At 44.0% G+C, this 26,245-nt stretch overlaps 1 protein-coding gene across 5 annotated transcripts in view; it reads right to left on the bottom strand.

The window, feature by feature from the left end:
- CDK14 (cyclin dependent kinase 14) overlaps positions 1 to 26,245 on the bottom strand; it is a 701,555-nt gene that overhangs the window by 316,238 nt on the left and 359,072 nt on the right. For all 5 annotated transcript variants that reach the window (XM_073581965.1, XM_073581962.1, XM_073581963.1 and 2 more), the window contains one exon: positions 1,975 to 2,038. In XM_073581965.1, coding sequence (XP_073438066.1) covers positions 1,975 to 2,038 — 64 coding nt within the window. The remainder of the gene's footprint in view (positions 1 to 1,974; positions 2,039 to 26,245) is intronic.

The raw sequence follows: 26,245 nt of genomic DNA, 5'->3' as shown, positions 1-26,245 counted from the left end.
CATTACACCTGCTCTATAACAGCTGCTCTATTACACCTGCTGTATTACACCTGCTCTATTATAGCTGCTCTATTACACCTGCTCTATTATAGCTGCTCTATTGCACCTGATCTAATATAGCTGCTCTATTACAGCTGCTCTATTATACCTGCTCTATTACACCTGCTCTATTACACCTGCTCTAATATAGCTGCTCTATTACAGCTGCTCTATTATACCTGCTCTATTACACCTCCTCTATTACACCTCCTCTATTACACCTCCTCTATTATAGCTGCTCTATTACACCTGCTCTGTTACAGCTGCTCTATTACACCTGCTCTATTACACCTGCTCTATTACACCTGCTCCATTACTCCTGCTCCATTACACCTGCTCTATTACACCTGCTCTGTTATACCTGCTCTATTATAGCTGCTCTATTATAGCTGACCAATCACAAGCAGGCAGCAACATAGAAGTGCAGAAGGACCTGTGATGATGTCATCGTGGTCACTTGATCTGAATCCACGGGTGATGCCAGCCAGAGTGTGCAGCCTAAATACGCACCATAGATATGTTATACAGCTCAGAAATTCTGGGAGTGTTAATGAGTCAATAGCGCTACACGTCTGTGCGGTGTAATATGCCATCTCAGTAATGTAATAATCTGTATTCACTGAAGACACATTTTACTTTGTCATCACTGCCTGGCACCTGTGAATACCGGTGACGTTACTACTATTCACAGGCGCCGGATTCGGGGAATGTGGATGGACTACATCGGACCTGCGTGGGAACATTTTTGCTAATAAATGGGTGAACCACGGTCTGCCTCTCGTGTTTATTTCTCTCTTTTTTGCCTTTCAGGTATGCATTGCTGGACTACGGTAGATTCGGTGGACTACGTCGGACCTGGCCGCTTTGTTTTTTTATTTTCCAATAAATTGGTGAATGAGGGATAGTGTGGGGGAGTCTTTATTCAAATAAAGGATTTTTGTGTGTGTTTTTTTCTATTACTTTGTTATAAATGGCGGTGCCTAATAGACACCTCTCTAATCCATTACTAACCCCTTGGCTTGACTACAGATGTGATTTTTGACAAGTCACAGCTGACATTAACCCTAACTACCTTTACCCTGATTGCCACTGCAATAGCGCAATCCTGAAGAGCTGGTCAAAGTGAGAGAATTGGTGCATCTCATGTGATGTGACACTTCTGGGGAGGCTGAGGGGTTGTATTTTTAGGCTGGGAAGGGCCCAATAACCAGGACCTTTCCAGCCTGATAATATCAGCTGTCTGCTTTACCTTGGCTGGTTATCAAAATATCTATCTATCTATTAATCTATCTGTGCACATCTTTAACACCTAAACATCAGGAACTTTTCTTCTGCATTATCGATCTGTGTCACGTGTGCGGGACGTAATGACGTCTGTGCTGCCGGAAAAAATCGGACATTCCTGCGTGTGGGTCACACAGACCATGTGAACACAGAGACATGTGAACACAGAGACATGTTCACAGCCCGATACATTATAATGGGTGTGTGTGTAAGAGTCTCAGGTACGTGTGAAAACTGTCACCACAAGTACTGGAAAAACTGAAGTGTGAAGGGGCCTACAGGGGTTTTCTGGTTATGTCCAGGACCATTCGAGTCTTTGTTGGAAGCGAGAGGTTCTGGCTACATTACAACCCCATAAAACCTGCACATGTTCTATTCCGATGAGCAGGACACATGCGCAATATCGGAGGACCCTGCATACGTCTCCGCAGGGTGATAACATCGCCGTCACTCACTGCCAAGGCGGAGTTTTAGTAATCTATGGGGGTTGCCTTAGATGTAACACCGATCAAAGCTTCTCACATGGCACTAAGGCACCTAGAAAGTTTTATAAAATGACTAGTACCCTACTTCTGCAGATCAGTGGAGGTCCTGAAAGTTTGACCCCACCAATCACACAATGATGACCACCAATCACGGTTTCCCACCTACCTGGTTTAAAATGCGGTAATGAATGGACGCCGGGCCAGGAATCTTCATTAGGAGTCCCGAGAATCTGCAATTAACAACGACAGGAACGTAAAAAATACAGATGTGATTGACAAGATGGCAGACACAGGAGCATCAACATATTACGTAAAGTCAGACTTGGGGCTCAGTACAAATGCGGCACCCTCTGCTTTAACCCCATCAAGGCATCTTGTAGACATTGCCAGCGGGTTCATTCCTCCTTAGCTTTCAGTGATACAGGCATGGTGTGAGATTACGGTCACTGATGACAGCACTGTGAGCACGCCCCGGCACGCTGCCTGACAGCCTTTCCTGCAGTGTTTGTGTTCAGTGGGTGTGTAGAGTGAGCTGTCAATCACTGTGTCTGTGGGTGATTACAGCCTCACGGTGCAGTGAGAAGTGACTATACCCGCTGCCTGCACCGTCCCGGCAATTACTGAAGGCTGCAGGGAGAATAACACTGCACGTTCTCTCTGCAGCCATATACACAGGGTATACAGAATATTTACTTGCAGATTAACCCTATATCAGCAGGGAATAGAGTTTCTGGACGTGGCAGGTGACCTTCAGCGCCAGAAAAGTTAGACAAAGTTTAGTAAAATTAATTACGCAGGATATTCACATTTTGGCTTACAGAACTTAATTTTTTTTCATCATTTTATTATTGGCATGATTCAGGCACTTAGGGAAAGATTGTGACTGGCACTGTCTATAATGGTTCATGTGACCGGCACTGTGTATGGTGGGACATGTGACCGGCACTGTGTATGGGGGACATGTGACTGGCACTGTGTATGGTGGGACATGTGACCGGCACTGTCTATAATGGTTCATGTGACCGGCACTGTGTATGGTGGGACATGTGACCGGCACTGTGTATGGGGGACATGTGACCGGCACTGTGTATGGGGGACATGTGACCGGCACTGTGTATGGGGGACATGTGACTGGCACTGTGTATGGGGGACATGTGACTGGCACTGTGTATGGGGGACATGTGACTGGCACTGTGTATGGTGGGACATGTGACCGTCACTGTGTATGGTGGGACATGTGACCGGCACTGTGTATAGAGGACATGTGACCGGCACTGTGTATGGTGGGACATGTGACTGGCACTGTGTATGGTGGGACATGTTACCGGCACTGTGTATGGTGGGACATGTGACTTGCACTGTGTATGGTGAGACATGTGACCGGCACTGAGTATGATGGGACATGTGACTGGCACTGTGTATGATGAGACATGTGACCGGCACTGTGTATGGTGGGACATGTGACTGGCACTGTGTATGGGGGACATGTGACCGGCACTGTGTATGGTGGGACATGTGACTGGCACTGTGTATGGGGGACATGTGACTGGCACTGTGTATGGTGGGACATGTGACCGGCACTGTGTATGGTGGGACATGTGACTGGCACTGTGTATGGGGGACATGTGACTGGCACTGTGTATGGTGGGACATGTGACCGGCACTGTGTATGGTGGGACATGTGACCGGCACTGTGTATGGTGGGACATGTGACCGGCACTGTGTATGATGAGACATGTGACCGGCACTGTGTATGGTGGGACATGTGACCGGCACTGTGTATGGTGGGACATGTGACTGGCACTGTGTATAGAGGACATGTGACTGGCACTGTGTATGGGGGACATGTGACTGGCACTGTGTATGGGGGACATGTGACCGGCACTGTGTATGGGGGACATAGAATCATAGAATCATAGAATCGTAGAGTTGGAAGGGACCTCCTGGGCCATCTGGTCCAACCCCCTGCTCAAAGCAGGATTCGCTAAATCATCCCAGTCAGATGTCTGTCCAGCCTCTGTTTGAAGACTTCCATTGAAGGAGAACTCACCACTTCTCGTGGCAGCCTGTTCCACTCATTGATCACTCTAACTGTCAAAAAGTTTTTTCTAATATCTAATCTGTGTCTCCTCCCATTCAGTTTCATCCCATTGCTTCTAGTCTTTCCTTGTGCAAATGAGAATAAAGTTGATCCTTCTACAATGTGACAGCCCTTTAGATATTTGTAGACAGCAATTAAGTCTCCTCTCAGTCTTCTCTTTTGCAAACTAAACATTCCCAAATCCTGCAACCTTTCCTCATAAGACAGGGTTTGCAGACCGGTCACCATTCTGGTCGCTCTTTTCTGAACTTGCTCCAGTTTGTTGATGTCTTTTTTAAAATGTGGTGCCCAAAACTGGACACAATATTCCAGATGAGGTCTGACCAAAGAGGAGTAGAGGGAAATAATGACTTCACGTGATCTAGACTGTATGCTTCTGTTAATACATCCTAGAACTGCATTTGCCTTTTTTGCTGCTGCATCACACTGTTGACTCATATTCAGTCTGTGATCTATTAGTATACCCAAGTCTTTTTCACATGTGCTGTCACTTAGCCCTATTCCTCCCATTCTATATATGCTTTTTTCATTTTTATTGCCCAGATGTAGTACTTTGCATTTCTCCCTGTTAAAAACCATTCTGTTAGTTACTGCCCACTTCTCCAGTTTATTTAAATCTTTTTGAATCCTCTCTCTCTCTTCTCTAGTATTAGCTATCCCTCCTAGCTTTGTGTCATCAGCAAATTTAATCAGTTTACCCTCAATTCCTTCATCTAAATCGTTGATAAAGATGTTGAACAATACAGGGCCCAGGACAGAGCCCTGTGGTACCCCACTTGAGACATTCTTCCAACTGGATGTGCAGCCATTTACGACCACTCTTTGGGTCCGATCACTAAGCCAGCTATGAATCCACCTAACAGTTGCCTTGTCCATTCCATACTTAGTCATTTTTTCAATAAGGATTGTATGAGAGACTTTGTCAAATGCTTTGCTGAAGTCAAGATATACTATATCTACAGCATTTCCTTGATCCACCCAATCAGTGATACCGTCATAGAAGGAAATTAAGTTAGTCTGACATGACTTATTAGTTACAAACCCATGCTGACTCTGTTTGATCACTTCATTCTTATCCAGGTATTGACTTACATGTTGTTTAATAATTTGTTCAAAGATCTTTCCTGGTATAGAAGTCAGACTCACCGGCCTATAGTTGCCTGGGTCCACCTTCTTCCCCTTTTTGAAGATAGGAACAACATTTGCTCTTCTCCAGTCTTCTGGCACTTCTCCTGTTCTCCAAGAATTTTCAAAGATTATGGAGAGTGGTTCAGAAATTTCTTCTGCTATCTCCTTCAGTACTCTGGGGTGTAATTCATCTGGACCTGGAGACTTGAATTCATTTAGGTTAGCTAAGTGTTTCCTCACTATCTTTCTGTTTATAGATATCCTGGATTCTTCTATTCCCTTAATAGGACAGTGAATAACAGTTGGTGTTACATTTCCTTTCTGAGAGAAAACAGATGCAAAATAGGAATTTAAAAGTTCAGCCTTCTCAACATCCTGTCTTACCATTTCATCATTTTCATCCTGTAAAAATCCTATAGCATCTTTGACTTTTCTTTTACTTTTGACATATCCCCAAAATCCTTTATTATTGCTTTTGACATCTCTTGCAAGCCTCAATTCATTTTCAGCTTTAATAATCTGATTTGTGCCCTGCAGATTCTGCAGACAGCATTATATTCTTCTTTAGATATGCCTCCCTCTTTCCATTTTATAAACATTTTTTTCTTCCTTTTTAGCATGTGCTTAAGTTCTGTGTTCACCCATCCTGGTTTCCTTAAATGCTTCCTATTCTTCCCTCTTTTTGGAATTGTTAACAACTGTGCTTTGAGAATTTCATTTTTCAAGATTTCCCATCCTTCCTGGACATTTTTGTCTTTAAGGATATCCAGCCATTGGATCCCTCCAATTATCTTTCTGAATCCCTTAAAATCTGCCTTTCTGAAATCTAACCTTGACGTCTGAGTCTTCACAGGTCTTCCGCCTCTAGTTATCCAAAATTCTAAAATAGCATGGTCGCTACCTCCTAGGGTTCCAGCCACTTTTACCTCCTCAACCATTTCCTCCCTGTTTATAAGGATTAGATCCAAGGTAGCAGTTCCCCTTGTTTTCTCCTTTACCTTTTGGAAGATAAAGTTGTCAGCAAGAGAGGATAAGAATTTCCTTGACCTGTTAGTTTTGCCTGAGAGAGATTCCCAACAAATGTCTGGATAGTTGAAATCTCCCATGACAACTATGTCATATTTTTTGGAGAACTTGGCCATTTGATGCATAAAGAGTTCATCCATATCTTCAGCTTGCACAGGCGGCCTGTAGTAAATGCCTACAATGGTGTCCTTTCCATTGTTCTGTCCTTGTATTCTTACCCAAACAGTTTCCACAGAACTCCCAGTCTCTGAAGCTTCAATCTCTGTGCAGATATACGCGTTTCTAACATACAATGCGACACCTCCTCCTCGTTTATCAAGTCTGTTTCTTGCAAATAAGTTGTATCCTTCTAGTCTTGTATTCCAATCATGTGTATCGTCCCACCAAGTTTCAGTGATTCCAATGACATCATATTTCTTTTCCTGTGTTAGTAGTTCCAATTCTCCTTGTTTGTTGCCCATGCTTTGTGCATTAGTATAGAAACATTTTAGTTTGTGATTGGTTTCTCTTTCTCCAATATTTTTATTAATTAGATTCTTTCGTCTTTGTTCTTTCTTTCCACTTCTATTAGCAGAGTTCTCAATAGCATTTGTCAGGTGTATGGCTTTTTCTGGTCTTTTGCTTCCCTTCCCATGTTGTTCTACTTTAAAGCTCTCCTTACAAGTGTAGCAAGGCGACTTCCAAATACATGCTTTCCAGTCTTCGTAAGGTGCACCCCATCTCTAGCAAGTAGTCCATCATATAAGTAGTTCACTCCGTGATCCAGAAATCCAAATCGTTGCTGACGGCACCATCGACGTAGCCAGTTGTTCACCTGGCACTGACTGGCACTGTGTATGGTGGGACATGTTACCGGCACTGTGTATGGTGGGACATGTGACTTGCACTGTGTATGGTGGGACATGTGTCTGGCACTGTGTATAGAGGACATGTGACCGGCACTGTGTATGGGGGACATGTGACTGTTACTTTATGAGTAAGGGTCTATGACTGACACTTGGGGCATGTGTGTGCCAGGAAATCATATGAAAAAACCTTAACAACGATACTTTATTATTAAAAGACCAAAGGTCACACCACAAAGTGAACAGAACAAAAAAACAACAAAAAACGTGTCCAATCAGTACCCAAATAAAAACATGTAATGGGGGTTACCTAGGAGTCCCTATTATCGTCTAAGGCTCAATCCTTCCTTGCCGCGGAGGTTGGCACCCTAGGGGGAGCGTTGTGGCGCCCCCGCTCAACGATGGCTGTCCCTGTGGACCCTGATGTACCCTGCAGCCCCTGGGGATCCCTTCCCCGATGCTAAGGGGGCCCCTATCAATAGACAGAGATCAACTGTGTTAAAGAGGACCCTAATCCCCAAATACAATTAAAAATCAAAAGGAACACATTTATGTACTGGCATTAAGATGATGGCATATCAGTGACACGAGTCAAGTAGATACAACAGATACAATAGATAAAGTCCACAGCATATAGAATATCATTAACCTGAGGTTAGATCAAAATGGCACAAAAATGCAACCTCCACAGATGATCAATCACTCAGTAGCCAAAGATTAGATGTATAGTGACCAATGCATGCCACCTGACTGGAGAAACAGTGCCAATGAATAGATAGTTCAAACCCTCAGTGATCAAATGCTGCAGATACTCATCGTGTCAAATGCCTTCTGCCATATACGTGAAGCGCCTCGACGCGTTTCGCCCCATCTGGGCTCATCAGGAGGGCCGGTCTCAGTGAAAATAGTGTCCTGATGTGGTATAGTCCTATCTGCAGCATTTGATCACTGAGGGTTTGAACTATCTATTCATTGGCACTGTTTCTCCAGTCAGGTGGCATGCATTGGTCACTATACATCTAATCTTTGGCTACTGAGTGATTGATCATCTGTGGAGGTTGCATTTTTGTGCCATTTTGATCTAACCTCAGGTTAATGATATTCTATATGCTGTGGACTTTATCTATTGTATCTGTTGTATCTACTTGACTCGTGTCACTGATATGCCATCATCTTAATGCCAGTACATAAATGTGTTCCTTTTGATTTTTAATTGTATTTGGGGATTAGGGTCCTCTTTAACACAGTTGATCTCTGTCTATTGATAGGGGCCCCCTTAGCATCGGGGAAGGGATCCCCAGGGGCTGCAGGGTACATCAGGGTCCACAGGGACAGCCATCGTTGAGCGGGGGCGCCACAACGCTCCCCCTAGGGTGCCAACCTCCGCGGCAAGGAAGGATTGAGCCTTAGACGATAATAGGGACTCCTAGGTAACCCCCATTACATGTTTTTATTTGGGTACTGATTGGACACGTTTTTTGTTGTTTTTTTGTTCTGTTCACTTTGTGGTGTGACCTTTGGTCTTTTAATAATAAAGTATCGTTGTTAAGGTTTTTTCATATGATTTCCTGTTCTGAGACCCTTTACATTTGACAGTTATTTTTGCATGTGTGTGCCACCCTATTTGGGTATAGTTTCTATATTAGGAGGGTCCCCAGGACACTTCCGGTGACTGGCGCAATCATTTCCTGCGTGTCACTTTCTTCTGAATGTCAGTCATCGTTAGGACTGTCCCTCTGATACTTCTCCAGTCTCTGATCTCTCACTCACAGTCACATAGAACACTGCAGTGTGCAGTACCGGTCAGTCACCACAAGAGGACGGCACAGGACAGTTAATATCTCGTACTACAGGAAAGATGTATATCTTTGTACCGTGTTAGCCAGTAGATAGAAGACTATTCAGGATTGAGAGTCCTCAGTGGTTGATACCTTTTAATGGCTAACTGAAAAGATGGTAACACATTGCAGCTTTCCAGACAACTCAGGTCTCTCATCAGGTCTCTTCATCAGGCATTGAGTTATACAAGATCTGAAGTATCACGTATCTCGTACTAATGACTATTTTTCAGCAGAATTCTGCGCTAAAACCATAAATTCCTATAAATGAATCAGAGCCTTAAATTAGTGAAAATTATGTTTTTGTTTTTTTTCCAGGTAGGACAAGAAATGAAATCGTTTAAATGTAAAATCTGCTTTGATTTGTTAAACGGGCTTTACACTGCAGCCATCGCCTTGGTCTGTGCTCTATTAGGGCCTGTGCGGTCACCGCCATCCACTGGAATCCATTGGCATGTATTGATCCGAGTGCGGTAATGCATGTATCATGGCGACTTTCAGCAGCTGACACCCCCCCACCCCACCCCACCCTTTTTTAGCTTGTGTCCGGGGGTCCTGCAATGTCAACCCAATAAATGGAACATGAAACTTATGGTTCCAGCACAATATAATAAGAGTTTGCAGGAATAGCACAAAGCCGCCTCCGATAACCGCGCGCCATCCCCGCCAACGGCTCTGAACCTTAGATTGGATATTAAAAAGAATCAGATGTACATCTGGACGCAGAGCCGGCAGGGGAAGGGTTAATCAGCTATCAGAACCTATCATTTATGGTGGCCCCTTAGAAGAGATGAGTGGCTGCCGGTGGCCGCGCTCCAGACCCCACAGAGAACGGCGAGGGGAACCCAGTCCAACATTCCTTTCCTCTGTTCGGGGAAGATTTCAGCTCAAAAAGAATGTTCTATCCAAATAAAGAGCAGCTGAGTCGTTACAGTGTGTCATCGCAGTGTGGAGGGCAATCGCCGGAAAATGGGGGGAGGGATCTGCAGGTTACACACGCAGCAGAGCTGAGGTTACTATTAAAGTTTAGGGATGATGGTTCGTGGGGTCATGAAGGCTCAAAGTAAAAAAATATTCCATAAATTATGTATGAAATGATACACATCTCTACTACATCTGCAACCGTGACCTCAGCTCTGCTACATCTGCAACTGAGACACCAGCTCTGTTACCTTGGCAACAGAGAAAAGAACTCTGCTACATCTGCAAAGGAAAACACAGCTCTGCTATGACGTCTGAGAAGTCTGCACTGCTACATCTGCAACTGGGAATCCAGCTCTGCTACATCTGCAACTGGGAATCCAGCTCTGCTACATCTGTAACTGAGAATCGGGCTCTGCTACATCTGCAACTAGGAATCCAGCTGTGCTACATCTGCAACTGGGAATCCGGCTCTGATACATCTGCAACTGGGAATTCGGCTCTGCTACATCTGCAACTGGGAATCCAGCTCTGCTACATCTGCAACTGGGAACCCGGCTCTGCAACATCTGCAACTGTTAACCCAGCTCTACTACATCTGCAACTGGGAATCCAGCTCTGCTACATCTGCAACTGGGAATTCGGCTCTGATACGTCTGCAACTGAGAATCCAGCTCTGATACATCTGCAACTGGGAATCCGGCTCTGCAACATCTGCAATTGGGAACCCGGCTCTGATACAGCTGCAACTGGGAAACCCAGCTCTACTACATCTGCAACTGGGAATCCAGCTCTGCTACATCTGCATCTGGGAATCCAGCTCTGCTACATCTGCAACTGGGAACCCAGCTCTGCTACATCTGCATCTGGGAATCCAGCTCTGCTACATCTGCATCTGGGAATCCAGCTCTGCTACATCTGCAACTGGGAATCCAGCTCTGCTACATCTGCAACTGGGAACCCAGCTCTACTACATCTGCAACTGGGAACCCAGCTCTGCTACATCTGCAACTGGGAATCCGGCTCTGATACATCTGAAACTGGGAATAAGGCTCCGATACATCTGCAACTGAGAATCCGGCTCTGATACATCTGCAAATAGGAATCCAGCTCTGCTACATCTGCAACTGGGAACCCGGCTCTGATACAGCTGCAACTGGGAATCTAGCTCTACTACATCTGCAACTGGGAACCCAGCTCTACTACATCTGCAACTGGGAATCCAGCTCTGATACATCTGCAACTGAGAATCCAGCTCTGATACAGCTGCAACTGGGAATCTAGCTCTGCTACATCTGCATCTGGGAATCCAGCTCTGCTACATCTGCAACTGGGAATCCAGCTCTGCTACATCTGCAACTGGGAACCCGGCTCTGCAACATCTGTAACTGGGAACCTGGCTCTGCAACAGCTGCAACTGGGAATCCAGCTCTGCTACATCTGCAACTGGGAACCCAGCTCTGCTACATCTGCAACTGGGAACCCAGTTCTGCTACATCTGCATCTGGGAATCCAACTCTGCTACATCTGCGTCTGGGAACTCAGCTCTGCTACATCTGGGTCTGGGAACCCAGCTTTGCTACATCTGCAACTAGGAACCGAGCTCTGATACATCTGCAATTGGGATCCCAACTCTGCTACATCTGCAACTGACAACTCGGCTCTACTACATTTGTAAATAGGAACATCCATAAATCAGAACTTCTCTAATTTGTGTAAAACAAGCTTCTCCACAGCTGGGACTTCAGCTCTGCTACATCCACAGCTCTAATACTAATTGTCGGTGGTCTCGCTGCAAATTCAAGCAGCTGTGAATATGTTTCAGTATCTACATGAATGTGTCAGGGCATAAATTCCAGCATTATAGGGCTGCGTAGTGTCTCACTACTAATCAGTGCCCCATATATATGTGGGGCTCAGTCATGGACCCTTAGCAGAGCTCAGTGCAAACTCTGCCACACAGACCCCACTTGTGTGCCATCCCCTTACGTGGCAGAGGGGTCCTTGCCCCCCCCCATTCATCAGACCCCGCACCTCTATGCCCTTATAACTGCACCCCAGACCCCTCACCATTGCTGTTTGTTCTACATCCCCTGCAGAATCCCACCATTTCTTCCGCCCTCCGATGATTTGTATTCGGTGGCGGACCCCCTGGAGCGGCGGGTGCAGGGCTGATTCTTCCCTTTCATCCGTTTTACCCTTTCAGCACAAAAAAAACCTGATAAAATGCCAATCTCTCCGCCGTGCCCCAGCCCAGATATTAATAGATATGACAGTGCCGTGTAGAGGAAAGGTTACAGCGGCCGCGTGTCACCTCATCCAAAGTGAAATATTAATCAAAAGACTTCTAGAATCCGCCGCCGACCCGCGGAGCGCGCGCTGTGTGAATGTCAGCATGGCCGCCTAACCCCGGAGAAAAGCCTTCCACATCACACAGCTGCCGGGTGACTTTATCCTGCTGGTCACACACAATACATGAGAAGGAGCCGGCAATATGGAGAGTAGACAGAAGGTTAAAGCAGAACTCCGCTCCTTACACTACATTGCCGTGATCCACCCTCGGAAGATGGCACAGAGAACGTGATGACAAAATGCACAACTGACGGGGGGGGGGGTCACAGCCTTAGATTTTTGTTCTCTTGACACCCTGATTGGTGTAACCCCAACTTTAGGAGTTTTCCACCCTTAAGCAATATCTTTTCTTAAAGGCGTTGTCCAAGATATTAAGGACTAATCCTGTTACTGACTCCAATGGGACCGGAGAACGGCAACGACACTGTGTGCGGAGTTGTGCGTTGTGTTGTTCCAACTCCATACACAGGTCACTTCTGACCACCGCAGCTCAGGGAGGATCCCGGGGAGTCAGACTCCACTGATCTGATACCGATCAATTCCGTATAAATCGGAGATAACAATGCAGTGCATGGACTGGCCGTCGGCTATTCCGACCCAAGCCTGACAGCTGCATAGCCGTACATGCGGCTGCCATGCTCGGGTCAGGGGAGCCGCCGGCCAGTCCATGCACTGCGTTCTGATCTCACTCCGATTTATACGACCGTCTGACCCGGCCCAAGAAAAGGCAATCAATATCAAAGCCCCTTTAGGCTAAAGATGACCCCCTTTTTTTATTTGGTGCAGATTTGCATGCAGAAAATAAAGTCTTGGCTAAGCAGATGAGATTTCCACAAATCTTTTCTGCCACGCGGTGCAGATTTCTAAATCTCCAGGACGTCATATCTTGGTGCAGATTCAGCACAGATTTCATCCTTTCCAATGGTAAGTGTATGTTCACACACAGTTTTTTTTGTTGTTGCTGCACGGATTGTGGAGCACAACCTCTCCAAGATCCACATAAAAACCGCTATTTGCCCATGTTGTCACTGCCAGGAAGGAGAACCTTCTGCGTTTTCAAGAGGAAGACACTTGGAGAAATGCCGGCTTTTTTTCCTTAAGGATCTTTTTTTGGGGTTGTTTCTTGAGCGCTTCATTAACTTTTTTGACCACTAACTGAATTTTTGAGCATTTTTTAAGTGATTTTTATTTTTTTTATATTTTGCTGGTGCTCTTAGGTCGTTTTTTTACCTTCTTTCAACAATGAAGAAACCAATAGCGGTTTTTCAAACATAAAACGCAAGAAAAAAAATCATAAAGGTAAAAAACAGTCTACGGCACAAGTTTTAAGTGTTACCATTAACCATTTATAAAGTATAAAGCATTCTTAGAGCGGAACACACGAGAGGGACAGTTTGGTCGCTTCCTTTAACCACTTGGCATCTGTGGAAACCTGATGTCGTTAAAAGATCCTCAAAACACCGAACATCTGAACAGCGAGTCGTTTTTACATAAAATTTATGTTCATACTTTTGAGCTTTGAGTTATCGCTTTTTCAAGCGGTTTTCGGAGCAGAATCCACCTGAAAAAGATGTCGTGTGCACATAACCCTTGGTTGAGCTTCCTACTCATTTCAAGGAGAAAAAAATTCCTATAGCACACATGGTGCTGATTTTTTTTCCCCAAGTGGAAAATTCTGGAGGCATTCTGTTAGAGACAGATGTCGTCTATATATCGTAACCGGCACGTGCCCCGTATGGAGTGGGTGCTCCATATATATGCACGCTGACTTAGGATAGGACATCAATGTCTGACACCCGGCACCCCTGTCAATCAGCTGCTATCCGGGTCGGCGGCCGGGAGTACTCCGTTGCGGAACTGGCCATCTTCCAGTAGTGGCTAGGCTTGGTACTACACATCCGAAATCAATAGAAGGCGGCCACTAGTGGTGGCCACTATCAGAAGACAGCCAGCTCCGCAAGTGAGCACTTCCGGCAACTGGCCACAGCCACCGATAGCTGATTGGCAGGGGTGCCAGATGTCGCACCCCGGTCGATCAGACATTGATGACCTATCCTAAGGATGGGTCATCAATCATAAAGTAGCAAACAATCTCTGTAATGCAGACGTTGCTACAGACTTGCAACGCATCAGCCACTACCAAGTGTGTAGAACTCTGGCGTCCTAGATTCCGATGTGATGTTCATCCGGCCACCAAAGGTCCAAAAAACAGCTGATCGGATATTAATGACCCATCACAAAGTCATCAATAATTGGACAATCCCTTTAATGTTGGGAGATGTTGAGTTTGGGAAGATTCCTCTTTGGGAAAAAAAAAGATGCATGGTTATAAGAAGACGACGACTCGACAGGGTTCATGCTCTACAAGAAGAATACTGTTGCACCGTAAGACCGGTAAACAAAAGCTGCCGCCCCGATGTGTCAATCAACAACCTCCACATCAGAGCGTCGAAATGCTGACACAATGGCAGGCATGACAGTATCGGAAAAAAATCTTGACGACTCCCTACATCTTGTGCTTCCATCCAAAATTCTGCATCAGTGAAGACAATTTAGGCTCTCGGAAGCCGCAGCTCATCTCCGCGTCTATCAGATTGGAGATAAATCAGAGAGGTCACCGGCTCACGGAGGTCTGTCACCTCGAAATAAAAGAACTGACAGAATATAAGAAAATGGAACAATTGCGGCTCCATCATGGAATATTTTCCTTGCAACAATAAACTAAAATCTTCACAATTCTTCTCATTCTCTCGCCTCCAGGCCCCTTTATCCCCATCCTCGGCTTATCAGTCTTTATTGGGAGAAAATAACACTGAATTGGATAGATGGATGCGTCTTTATTGCTGAGCGCATCTCAAAAAAAGGATATTAGATTTGGTCAAGACGGCCCCGTCCGCCAACAGAGACCCATGCAGCTGCCAAATGTTGTGTAGGATCTACAAATTGCCAATTATCAGACGCACGGCTCCGCAAATCCTCAGTTGTGGGATGTTGTGATTTAGGATGTGAATTTATTTGATTCTTTCAAGCTATTTATACTGTGTATGATGCCGTCCTCCCCTGCACCCACTGCTCTGGGGACAGTCACAGAGTTTGGTTTGGTTTAAATTGAAAAATTAAAACTATATTTATTCTGTGCACTGGGTAAACTCGATTTTTTTGTTACATTTATTTAATAAAATTATGGGTATTTTTTTTTCCATATTACAATCTGTATTAAGACCAAAAAATACAGAAATCTTGCAATTTTCACACTGGCTGCTGGGGCTAGACTCTTAGCCTCCACATATACCTCAGCACCAGTAGACTGACTTACACCCTATCTTTTGCATCAAATGATCTAATAAGCATTTGTAAAGGTCATTCTACAGGAGGAGAAGGAGGTGAGCTGTGACATCACCTATTGTGATTGGTGGATCCTGTGTTATCTACTGTGTATAGAGATGTTATCAGTCATTGTACAGGAGGAGGAGGTGAGCTGTGACATCACCTATTGTGAATGGTGGATCCTGTGTTATCTACTGTATATAGAGATGTTATCAGTCATTGTACAGGAGGAGGAGGTGAGCTGTGACATCATCTATTGTGAATGGTGGATCATGTGTTATCTACTGTATATAGAGGTGTTATAAGTCATTGTACAGGAGGAGGAGGTGAGCAGTGACATCACCTATTGTGAACGGAGGATCCTGTGTTATCTACTGTATATAGAGGTGATATCAGTCATTGTACAGGAGGAGGAGGTGAGCTGTGACATCACCTATTGTGGATGTTGGATCCTTTGTTATCTACTGCAGCTTGTTTTCACTGTCTGATTATAGAAAAAAGATCCTTCCAAGGAACACTAGCCTTCTTTGTTCCCCTCTGGGCTGTTCAGTTTAAATTTCCTGTTAGGGCATTCTTTTTTTCAGTATTATTTGATAATGATCATGAAGAATAAATTTCCCTTTACTAACCCATGTAATCCCATTTGCTGAAGCATTGCTATTCCAGTTGTCCCCGACAGTCTCTACTTACATCATGCAGTGATGCTGCCTGGTGCTGCCAATCACGGACTGGTCCCATGACATAATTGCATCAGTGAGGCCAGTGATCGGCTGCAGCGGTTAGATGTGCATGGACAGTACAGCATCATTGTAGGTAGACCAGCAGGGGATTAAATCCATGAGTACAGGCTGATTTTTCATTTAATACTTTTTTTTTCCTGATGACTAATTTTCATAAAATAATGGACACTCTCTATAAGTGTGCCTTGTTAGAACAGCCCAAACTCCAACTTAGACGTTTCTTTGATTCAATTTATGGCCGGAGAAAACATAAGAAATACACAGACTTATGATTTCCATCAATCTCCAGGGGTTTAGAATCATAGAATCATAGAATCGTAGAGTTGGAAGGGACCTCCTGGGCCATCTGGTCCAACCCCCTGCTCAAAGCAGGATTCGCTAAATCATCCCAGTCAGATGTCTGTCCAGCCTCTGTTTGAAGACTTCCATTGAAGGAGAACTCACCACTTCTCGTGGCAGCCTGTTCCACTCATTGATCACTCTAACTGTCAAAAAGTTTTTTCTAATATCTAATCTGTGTCTCCTCCCATTCAGTTTCATCCCATTGCTTCTAGTCTTTCCTTGTGCAAATGAGAATAAAGTTGATCCTTCTACAATGTGACAGCCCTTTAGATATTTGTAGACAGCTATTAAGTCTCCTATCAGTCTTCTCTTTTGCAAACTAAACATTCCCAAATCCTGCAACCTTTCCTCATAAGACAGGGTTTGCAGACCGGTCACCATTCTGGTCGCTCTTTTCTGAACTTGCTCCAGTTTGTTGATGTCTTTTTTAAAATGTGTTTGCCAGAGTGTTCGTTTATTTTATAGCCCTAACATATAACTGCATTTTACAAACAGTTTTAAATCTGAACAAAAGTACATTACAGTTCCAAAATGTTAAAAAACTAAAGAATAGAAAAATTATTAGTTTTTTTTTCTACTATTTATAAAGTAAAAAAAAAAAAAAAAAAAAAAAAAAAAGATAAACCCTATCAATCAACAGTAAAAAAAAATCCAAGTATTAATTGTAATGTTGTGGTAGTATTGCAGGTGGTACAAAAGAATCCATATATGGTCTAATGTGGCTGAAAAAATGGCGTAAAAAATGCAATGGTGCAAAACAAGAAAAAATACAAATCACGCCATAAAAATGACCTCTAATAGCTACAAAGTTTTATAACTAATGAGATTATGGACAAGGAAGCAAAAAAAAAAATATTCTATTGATCTGTAAAAACTTTTCCCCCACCCCCCTAAAAAAAGAAGTTGCTGTTCACTTGTGTCTGGCCTTTTAATATTTTGCTTTGCCTTGTTTGACTTATCAGGGTCACAGACAAGGATTAAAACCACTGTATTAACACCAATCTTTCCACAGACCTCGAGTGACATTTTTAGAATTTCTCTACTTTGGACAATCCCCCAAGAATCACAATAGCTGATAGCAAAAATGGTCCCCCATGATCAGCTGTGGAAACCTGGAAGGGTTTAGTTTTACTGCAGCACCTCCACAGGGGAAACTAAGCATTACAGGACAAGTCCTCCAAAGAGAGAGATAGTGATGTTCTTTGTAACCATTCTCCAGTTTGGGCAAGAATCAAGGATTCTGAACAGAGAAGTCCAAGTCTAAATTTCCTAATGACAATGTGAACAGTCAGACTCCATACATGACCTTGTGCATGACAGACCTGATCCAGCTGTCTGATCCATCTGCTCCTAGACCGTCCAGAAATGTGGATGTCGCCCTCTCATTCCCAGCGTGTTACGATCATTGCCCGGTAATTGTTCGATGTGTTAGCTTGTTGCATCAGTCAGCGAGCTCAAGTTTACATTTGCTAATCCTTTGTGTCTAGAGTCCAGACTAATGCTGCGGCTCCCTGAGACCAAACTCGTATAGATTTATAGACTACGGGAAAAAAATACAACATTTTGTTGTGATCCTTGTGTAAAGATGCAGAATTTGTAGCACAAGTTCGAGTGTAACGAGAATTGGAATAAAACGTAAAGGGATATTCCGGTAAAAAGAGACAGAAGATCACTTCTAGATCTTGGGGAGGTTGGTAGCGGAGACCCCATCAATGGACAGAATGGACTTCAGTTCCCATAGGAATGGAGCCATATGCACGATTGGTTGAACTCATAATTATCAATATTTAGTGGGTAGGCGAAAAGTGATGATAACTTTTCACAACTGGAATACGCCTTTGAATAGGTCCAAGTATATTCCCTCCATCGTGCCCTTCCTGCTTTATCACATACAAAGAGAGCACAAGGAACTTGTAGAGTAAAAGATGTTGGCGACGGAACAGCTGCAAGAACAACAATGAAACCGCTTAAAGAAAACGACCGTCTGTGTTTTACGGAGGCGGCTTCAGGTGAATCAGTGGCAAAGAGACGCCGTGTGCACGTAGCTGTAAGGTTTTTGGAGGGTTTTTTTGTGTGTTTTTGATGCAACTTTGGTTTTTCTCCTTTTGTTGATTAAGTGATCAAATTTGGAGCGTTTTTCAAGCAGTACAGTTTCATAGAATAAACATGTTGCTTCTTTTTCCATGCGGAAAAACTAGAACTGTGCACTAATCTCATGTTTTCCCATTGACTTCATTCGGAAGTTTATTCAGTTAATATTTGAAGCGATTTATGATGTGGATTTTAGAGCAGAATCCTCGCAGAAATCCACAATCAGAAAACCTTGGTGCAAATGTAATAAACGTGCAGGTACTGGTATGTCACCACGGAACCGAGACAGATCAAAAGTTAAAGGGTTTTATTTACAGGGATATACTCCTCGCAAGGAGAAATCAGTGGGGGTTAAACTGGTTTTAAAGCAGTATATCAGACAGTCAAAAAGAATAACAGTTAGGAATGGATGTTCTTGGAACTAATCAGTCTGATGAGAACTTGCTTTGTAGGGTCGTCTTCTCCCGCGTCGGTGCCGTCAGCAGCGGCACTTGTCGTCTCTCTAGTCGCTGTAGGCTCTCCAGTCTCGATGGACCAACAACGGGGGTCTCGGGGGTTAATGAGAACAGGCAGGGGGAACACAAGGCATTCTGGGTGTCCCCTGCTCTGAGTCTATGCTCCAAAACTAAGTAGTCTCTCCGCAGGAATCAAGGGCTCTGCGTCTCTATAAGTCTCTCAGCAGGAATCAGGGGCTCTGTGCTAGCACTGCGGGTACTGGGGCTGTGTGGGCGGTTGTCTCTGCACGGTCTGTAGGACGCACTTCTCTACTCACTGAAGACCCCGCTTCCAGGTACTCACGGGTGGCGATATCTATGTCCAGTCCATCTGTCTTAGATCTCTGGCCGTGAGCACTCTCTCCTCTGTGCCGTGCAGCTGCATCCTGCTCTCTCCCCTGCACACGCTGATCTCTGCACGAGCCGCTGTCTTGTCCTGACCGCTGCCCAAGCTGCTCTCTCCTCAGCGTGCCCTGACTTCCCGCTCTCTGACCGGCTTCCTTCCTGTGCAGCACAATTTCCTCCTCCCCACTGCTACTGACAGGCCCATGATGCAGTCGGTCCAGGTCCAAGAGTCTTCCCCCCTGGCAACCCTACTGCGCAGCTAAATGCTTCCAGGCATAGAGCAGAGGAGGTAAACCCTTTGTCCTTCTTGTTCTTCACCTCCTTACACAAACATACATCAACAAACCTTTTTGGTGAATATTCAGCATCAAAATCCTAGTAAAAAACGCTCCAAATCCAATTGCAACAACAATCTGATCCATTTGATTGGGAAAACGCACTTGTAGTGCACGGGACGCTCCTTCTTCTATGCGTTTTTAATGCATCTGGGCAGCAGTTCGGAGAGTGGTCATTGCAAGGGGTATGGTGATGTCGTGTTTGCAACTCTCCAAATTTTGACGTTCCGGCACCTGGGACTCCAGAGATCGGCAGAGCGTTGCAGTTGCCGGGTGTTGAACCCCTATCGATCTCATGTTGATATTTAACCACAGGGACAAACATTTGCATTTGTAGTTTTTTTTTTCCCCAACGAGGTACAAAATGCTCTCTTCACTTGTATGGAATGCACAATATTACCAGATCTGATCAAAATTTTCATCGAATTCTGAACTTGCAACCAAGCTCAGGAGACAAAAAATTTATCATCCAGCATTCTCCTGATTTTACACTTTTGGGAGAAAAGTTTCTAAAAAATTTTTTGACGAAGCGTAAAATATAATACATTTCAATTCTACGATTTATGAAGTTTAACTTTCAAACCAACAGCCCGGAAGAAGAGGTTCAGCAGCCGCACAGGCGAGGGTCTGCGGAACGACGCGCGGCTCTGGATTTCATTAACGTTCTTATAAAGTAAGCACTATTGTTCAAATTGAGTTAAACCATCTGCGGAGTCAGCACTTCCTCCCGATATCCACAGATCAGCGACAAATCTGCACTGCCGTCAGACTAAAGGAATTCTGTGCGGCAAGGAAACGCTCCGATCACAAGTGAGAAACGGGCAATGAGGCACTGTAGCTTTGTGGCTGACTGCGTTCATTGATACAGTACGGTTTCTACATTGTAGTAACACACGGCCATCGTCCCTATGATCGATTACTTTCACACGGGCAAATGTGTCAAGCAAATTGGAATTATCTTTCCCTGCACAGAAGATAGAGGTGATAAACATTTTTTTAGCCATATTTTCCAGTTATTAGTGATGACTACTGAAAGGGCGTAAGTATATTAAAAAATATAATTTTTAAGGTTCTTTAGGAAAGAAACGTTGGTAAATGCCCTTTTACATGCCTCATTAGTCCATACTCCATCCACCATGCAGGCTGTCCCGATAGGCCAATTCCTGTGGATCAGATGTTTGTGTTCCACCAATGAACGTTTTAAGAGACAGACATTGGACTTTCGGGATAGGTTTCATGCAAGGGGATATAGCAAACAACGCATAAAGTAGGGTAATCAGAGGGCTAAGACATCCAGCCATGGCCAGCTCCTGTCCGGCTCCAGAGGGTTCAGAATGAGCCCCACCAAATCAGATTTATTTCTACATATAACAATCGGTGGGACACAATTCATAATGGTCTCAATAAACACTGGCCAATCGCTGAGGACGGAACCTGACATAGGTGAATCAATCCCTGAGAGAACGCTGATGACAGCTAGGAAGAGTAGCAGTTGAAGGGATCTTTTGGTAAAGAGTCATTTTGTGACAACTCCTTCTCTTTCCTTCTACACCGGGAAACCACGTCAGGGCTGTTTCCCACGCGGGTCATGTTTGGCATGCCGTAACATTGAACGGATCACTTCTTTTTGTTCTTCTGATGGCAAACAAGTTTTCCAAATCAGAGAATACATTTCATGCAGTAGCAACTTCGTGGTATACTATGCCACATGTCCCTGTGGTCTAATTTACGTGGGCCTTACATCAAGGGAAATGCGAATACGGACTAGGGAACATGTTAGGGACATTAAGGCAGCCCAGTCTGTTGATGACATGACGTCCCTTAAGACGACTCCCCGCCATTTCAAGCTGCGCCATGCCTGCAACTCTGATTTATTAAAGATACGGGGAATTGATCGAGTACATGGAGGCATCAGAGGAGTTGGTGCAGCTTAAATGCCGCTGGATTGTAAGATTGGGTACTATGACCCCCTTGGGTCTCAATGAAAAATTGAGCTTTTCATCCTTTCTGTAGTGTGAGTTCTGTATCTGTGGACCCTATGCCTTTTAACGATATTCATTTGGACATATGCCAGTGGAGTACTTTTAATTTACTTTAATCTTTGTGTGTTTTTGTGCTTTTACTTATTTTATTAGCGGACATTATCTCAGCATTGGATATCATGCCTCGTTTAGGACAACATTTTGAGTATTCCCTTGGATGGTTCTTTACTCATCAAGCAACTTGTGGACGCAAGGAGTGGCTCCATGTGTTATACTTGCATCTGATAGTGTTTTTTTACATTATGTGATGTATGGACAGGTTGTTTCCTTTTATACGCGTTATCACTTTTGGAAGATAATATCCTTTTATCTGTGTTTTTTTCTTCCTACCTATGGGACCTTCATATTATAATCGCATTTGCCCTCTTTGTTGCCCATATTTATTATGGCCATTCTGTCATCTTACACGGCGCTTGTTTGGGTGTCTCCTTTTCTGCCGCAGGTAGTGCATGGGACCGACACTTCCTGTCTGCCTGCGTCCCGGATGGTGTCTCCACAGAGCGGTGTGTTCCACTGACGTCAATGGAACAGTTGTTCCTTATACTCACCGATACCGTGACACCGGATGTGACGTTTCTGGCGGCAGAAGTCCCGCCCTCATGCACTCGAACGTGGCGGAATGTATTCTCCTGCACTGCCACCATTGGTTATCGGAAGTTGCAGAGGGATATTTAAATGGGACCTCCTACACATATGGAAAAGCAAGACGTTCCAGCTCCTAAAAATCGAATGCTTTATTTCATCTTCTTAAAATAAATGTATAGTGGCATGTTCTCATGTAGACATATACCATGGCATTACAGAGGCAATGCGTTTCGATCGGAAAGATCTTTATCAAGCCATATCACCGTCTATACATAGTTCACTTAAGTAGACGGAAACCACCAATGGAAATGTGTGTAATAATCACATGACATATACACAGGTCCTGCGAACAATAAAAACTTAAACATATACAATTACAAAAATTAAAATATCTCGATAGAGATTCAATAATGTAGCATAAGATCGTTGCGTTTATTTAAGCCTACTGGAGATCGGGTATTTAGCTGGTAAATCCAAAACGTCTCGCGTGTGAGGACACGCCGCTTGTGGTCTCCACCTCGCGTGGGGATTATTACATGTTCTATACCTTGCACCTGGAAAAAAACTGTGCTTCGAGCATGATTTTCAAAACATATAACACACTGTCCCCCGAAGAAGAACAGCGAAACGCGCGTCGGGGCTTCGGCGCATTGGTCTGGCATAGTAATTATGGATAAGAGGCAATTATATTTCTTTACATGCACATGTGGCACTTTATAACTATTTAACATTGTGTTTGGCAATCTCCCTAAAGCTATATACTAATCAGGCTACAATTATAAAGAATGGAGGTTGCCAAATATTATGTCTCCTCTTCTCCTATTTTAAGGATTTTTGTGGGATTACCTTAGTACATGCATACGTTCTTTGCATTCAGCAACATGTACCGTGATATATGTTTTTACCCAGGTATCTAGGGTTCTCCCACTTGTTTATATTGTATGCCTCCCTTTGCGCCATGGTTGTACTGCTGCCCGCCTATCTTTTAGTACCAAAATTACTTTTAGTGTATGGATTTGATTCACTTTTGTACTATCTTATCTATGTGTACTTTGTGATTAATAAAGATAATTTTGCACTTGTTGACTAAGCAAGTCTTTAATATTTAGATACAATCTATACCATTACAAGGATATTTAAACCCTCTATGTCTCTCATTCACTCTCTATAGCTTTTTGAGAGTATCCTTTGTTAAAGAATATTCATTTTGCTGCACTGCATCAGTTCTGGTATGCTCTTACAGGTTCTACATTGTAGTAGCGCACGGCCATCGTCCCTATGATAGATTACTTTCACAAGAGGAAGTGTGTCAACTAAATCGGAAATCATCTTTCCCTGCACAGAAGATAGAGCACAGGTACAACCAGGTGATATACTTTTTTTTATCCATATTTTCCAATTACTGTATTAGTGATCACTACTGAAAGGGAATAAGTATATTAGAAAATGTAATTTTTATGGTTCTTAGGCTAGTTTCACACTAGCGTTTATTTGACGCAGCGCACGGCGCCGCTAAGCCCCGCCCCCTGCCGGCTCCCTGCCCGCCCCATCTGGTCATCGCCGCCTACTATCGCACACGGCTGCATGCGATCTGTGCACCCTATCTTCAGCATAGGGTGCGCAGATCGTGCGCTGGCCGTGCGCAAGTAGGATTTTGGCGTGCGCTGCGCCCTTTTGAAGGTGCGCCGAAATGCAACATGCTGCGTTCGGCGCGCACGGGCGCACCTTCAAAAGAGCGCAGCGCATGCCAAAATCCTACTAGCGCACGGCCAGCGCACGATCTGCGCACCCTATGCTAAAGATAGGGTGCGCAGATCGCAAGAGTCCATGTGCGATAGTAGGCGGCGATGACCGGATGGGGCGGGCAGGGAGCCGGCAGGGGGCGGGGCTTAGCGGCGCCGTGCGCTGGGTCGAATAAACGCTAGTGTGAAACTAGCCTTAGATATGTTTTCCGAATTACATTCATATATTATCAGCTATTCAAAAGGACAGCTGATAAATGTATGATTCCTGGGGGTCCTACTGATCCTGAGTATGGGGGTCTCAATGTCCCCTAATAATGAAGTTGTAGTGTGCAGGATTGACCACCGCTCCATTACGTCTAAGGTTTTCCTGAAACGCATGCTTGACCACCTCTATTGGGCTCATTCAATGTCCATTTTTTGTATTTTTCACAGACAGAACTTGGACCTAGTTTGGTTTATGGAGTAGTTCACATGATCTAAAATTGTATAGATATGTCTGATATTGATCTGAGTGTCAGATTAAAATTGGGAATGCAAGTCTATGGGTCCGTGAGATAACAGGACATCCTTCGAATCCCATCCGGCATCCGTGTACAGTTTATTTTTAACAGACTGATAGATGAGAAGAATGAAAAACTTTTTTTTTTCTTTCTCATCTGAGAAAAACTGATGAAACTCTGACCAAACTCGGATGAAACACAGATGAAGCTTGTATGAAGTTCAGATGAAGCTAGGATGAATCATAGAATGTTAGCGTTGGAAGGGACCTCCAGGGTCATCGTGTCCAACCCCCTGCTCAATGCAGGATTCACTAAACCATCTCAGACAGATGTCTGTCCAGCCTCTGTTTGAAGACTTCCATTGAAGGAACACTCATCACCTCTCGTGGCAGCCTGGTCCACTCATTGATCGCCCTCACTGTCAAAAAGTTTTTTCTAACATCTAATCTGTATCTTCTCCCTTTCAGTTTCATCCATTGCTTCTTGTGTTCCCATGTGCACAGCCCTTCAGATATTTGTAGACAGCTATTAAGTCTCCTCTTAGTCTTTTTGGCAAGCTAAACATTCCCAGATCCTTTAACCATTCCTCGTAGGACATACATTGCAGTCAGCTCACCATCCTGGTAGCTCTTTTCTGAACTTGCTTCAGTTTTTCAATGTCTTTTTTAAAATGTGATGCCCAAAACTGAACACCGTATTCCAGATGAGGCCTGACCAAGGAGGAGTAGAGGGGGATAATTACTTCATGTGATTTAGACTCTATGTTAGAACTGTGTTTGCCTTTTTGCTGCTATATCACACTGTTGACTCATGGGCAGTCTGTGATCTATTAGTATACCCAAGTCTTTTTCACACATGCTGTTGCTTAGTTCTATTCCTCCCATTCTATAGATGTAATTTTTGTTTTTCTTGCCGAGATGTAGAAACCTGCATTTTTCCCTGTTAAATACCATTCTATTAGTCGCTGCCCATTGTTAAAGCTTATCTAGATCCTTCTGAATCCTTTCTCTGTTTTCTCTAGTGTTAGCTATCCCTCCTAGCTTTGCATCGTCTGCACATTTGATTTGTTTACCTTCAGTTCCCTTATCTAGATCATTTATAAAAATTTTGAACACCACTGGGGCCAGGACAGAGCCTTGTGGTACCCCACTTGAAACACTTTTCCAATTGGATGTGCAACCATTTTTTTACCACTCTTTGAGTACGATCACTGAGCCAGTTATGAATCCACCTAACAGTAGTCTTGTCAATCCCATACTTGGTCATTTTTTTAATAAGGATAGTATGAGATACTTTTATCAAATGCTTTGCTGAAGTCGAGCTATACGATATCAACGGCATTTCCCTGATCCACTCAGTCAGTGATTCCATCATAAAAGGAAATTGTTTGCTACAAACCCATGCTGGCTCTGGTTAATTACTGTAGTCTTATCCAAGTATTTACATACATGCTGTTTAATAATTTGTTCAAAGATCTTTCCTTGTATAGAAGTAAGGCTCACTGGCCTATAATTTCCTGGCTCCATCTTCTTTCCTTTTTTGAAGATAGGGACAAAATTTGCCCTTCTCCAATCTTCTGGTACTGCTTCTGTTTCCAGGAAAAGTTCGGACGAAGCTCAAATGAAGCTTGGAACAAAATTACTGATGAAACTAGGACTAGGACTTTAGGCCTCATACACA

Source organism: Dendrobates tinctorius, unplaced genomic scaffold, assembly GCF_039654945.1.
Source record: "Dendrobates tinctorius isolate UK_male_01 unplaced genomic scaffold, ASM3965494v1 ptg000070l, whole genome shotgun sequence".
Classification (NCBI taxonomy): domain Eukaryota; kingdom Metazoa; phylum Chordata; class Amphibia; order Anura; family Dendrobatidae; genus Dendrobates; species Dendrobates tinctorius.
This window is presented reverse-complemented; position numbering and strand designations above follow the sequence as displayed.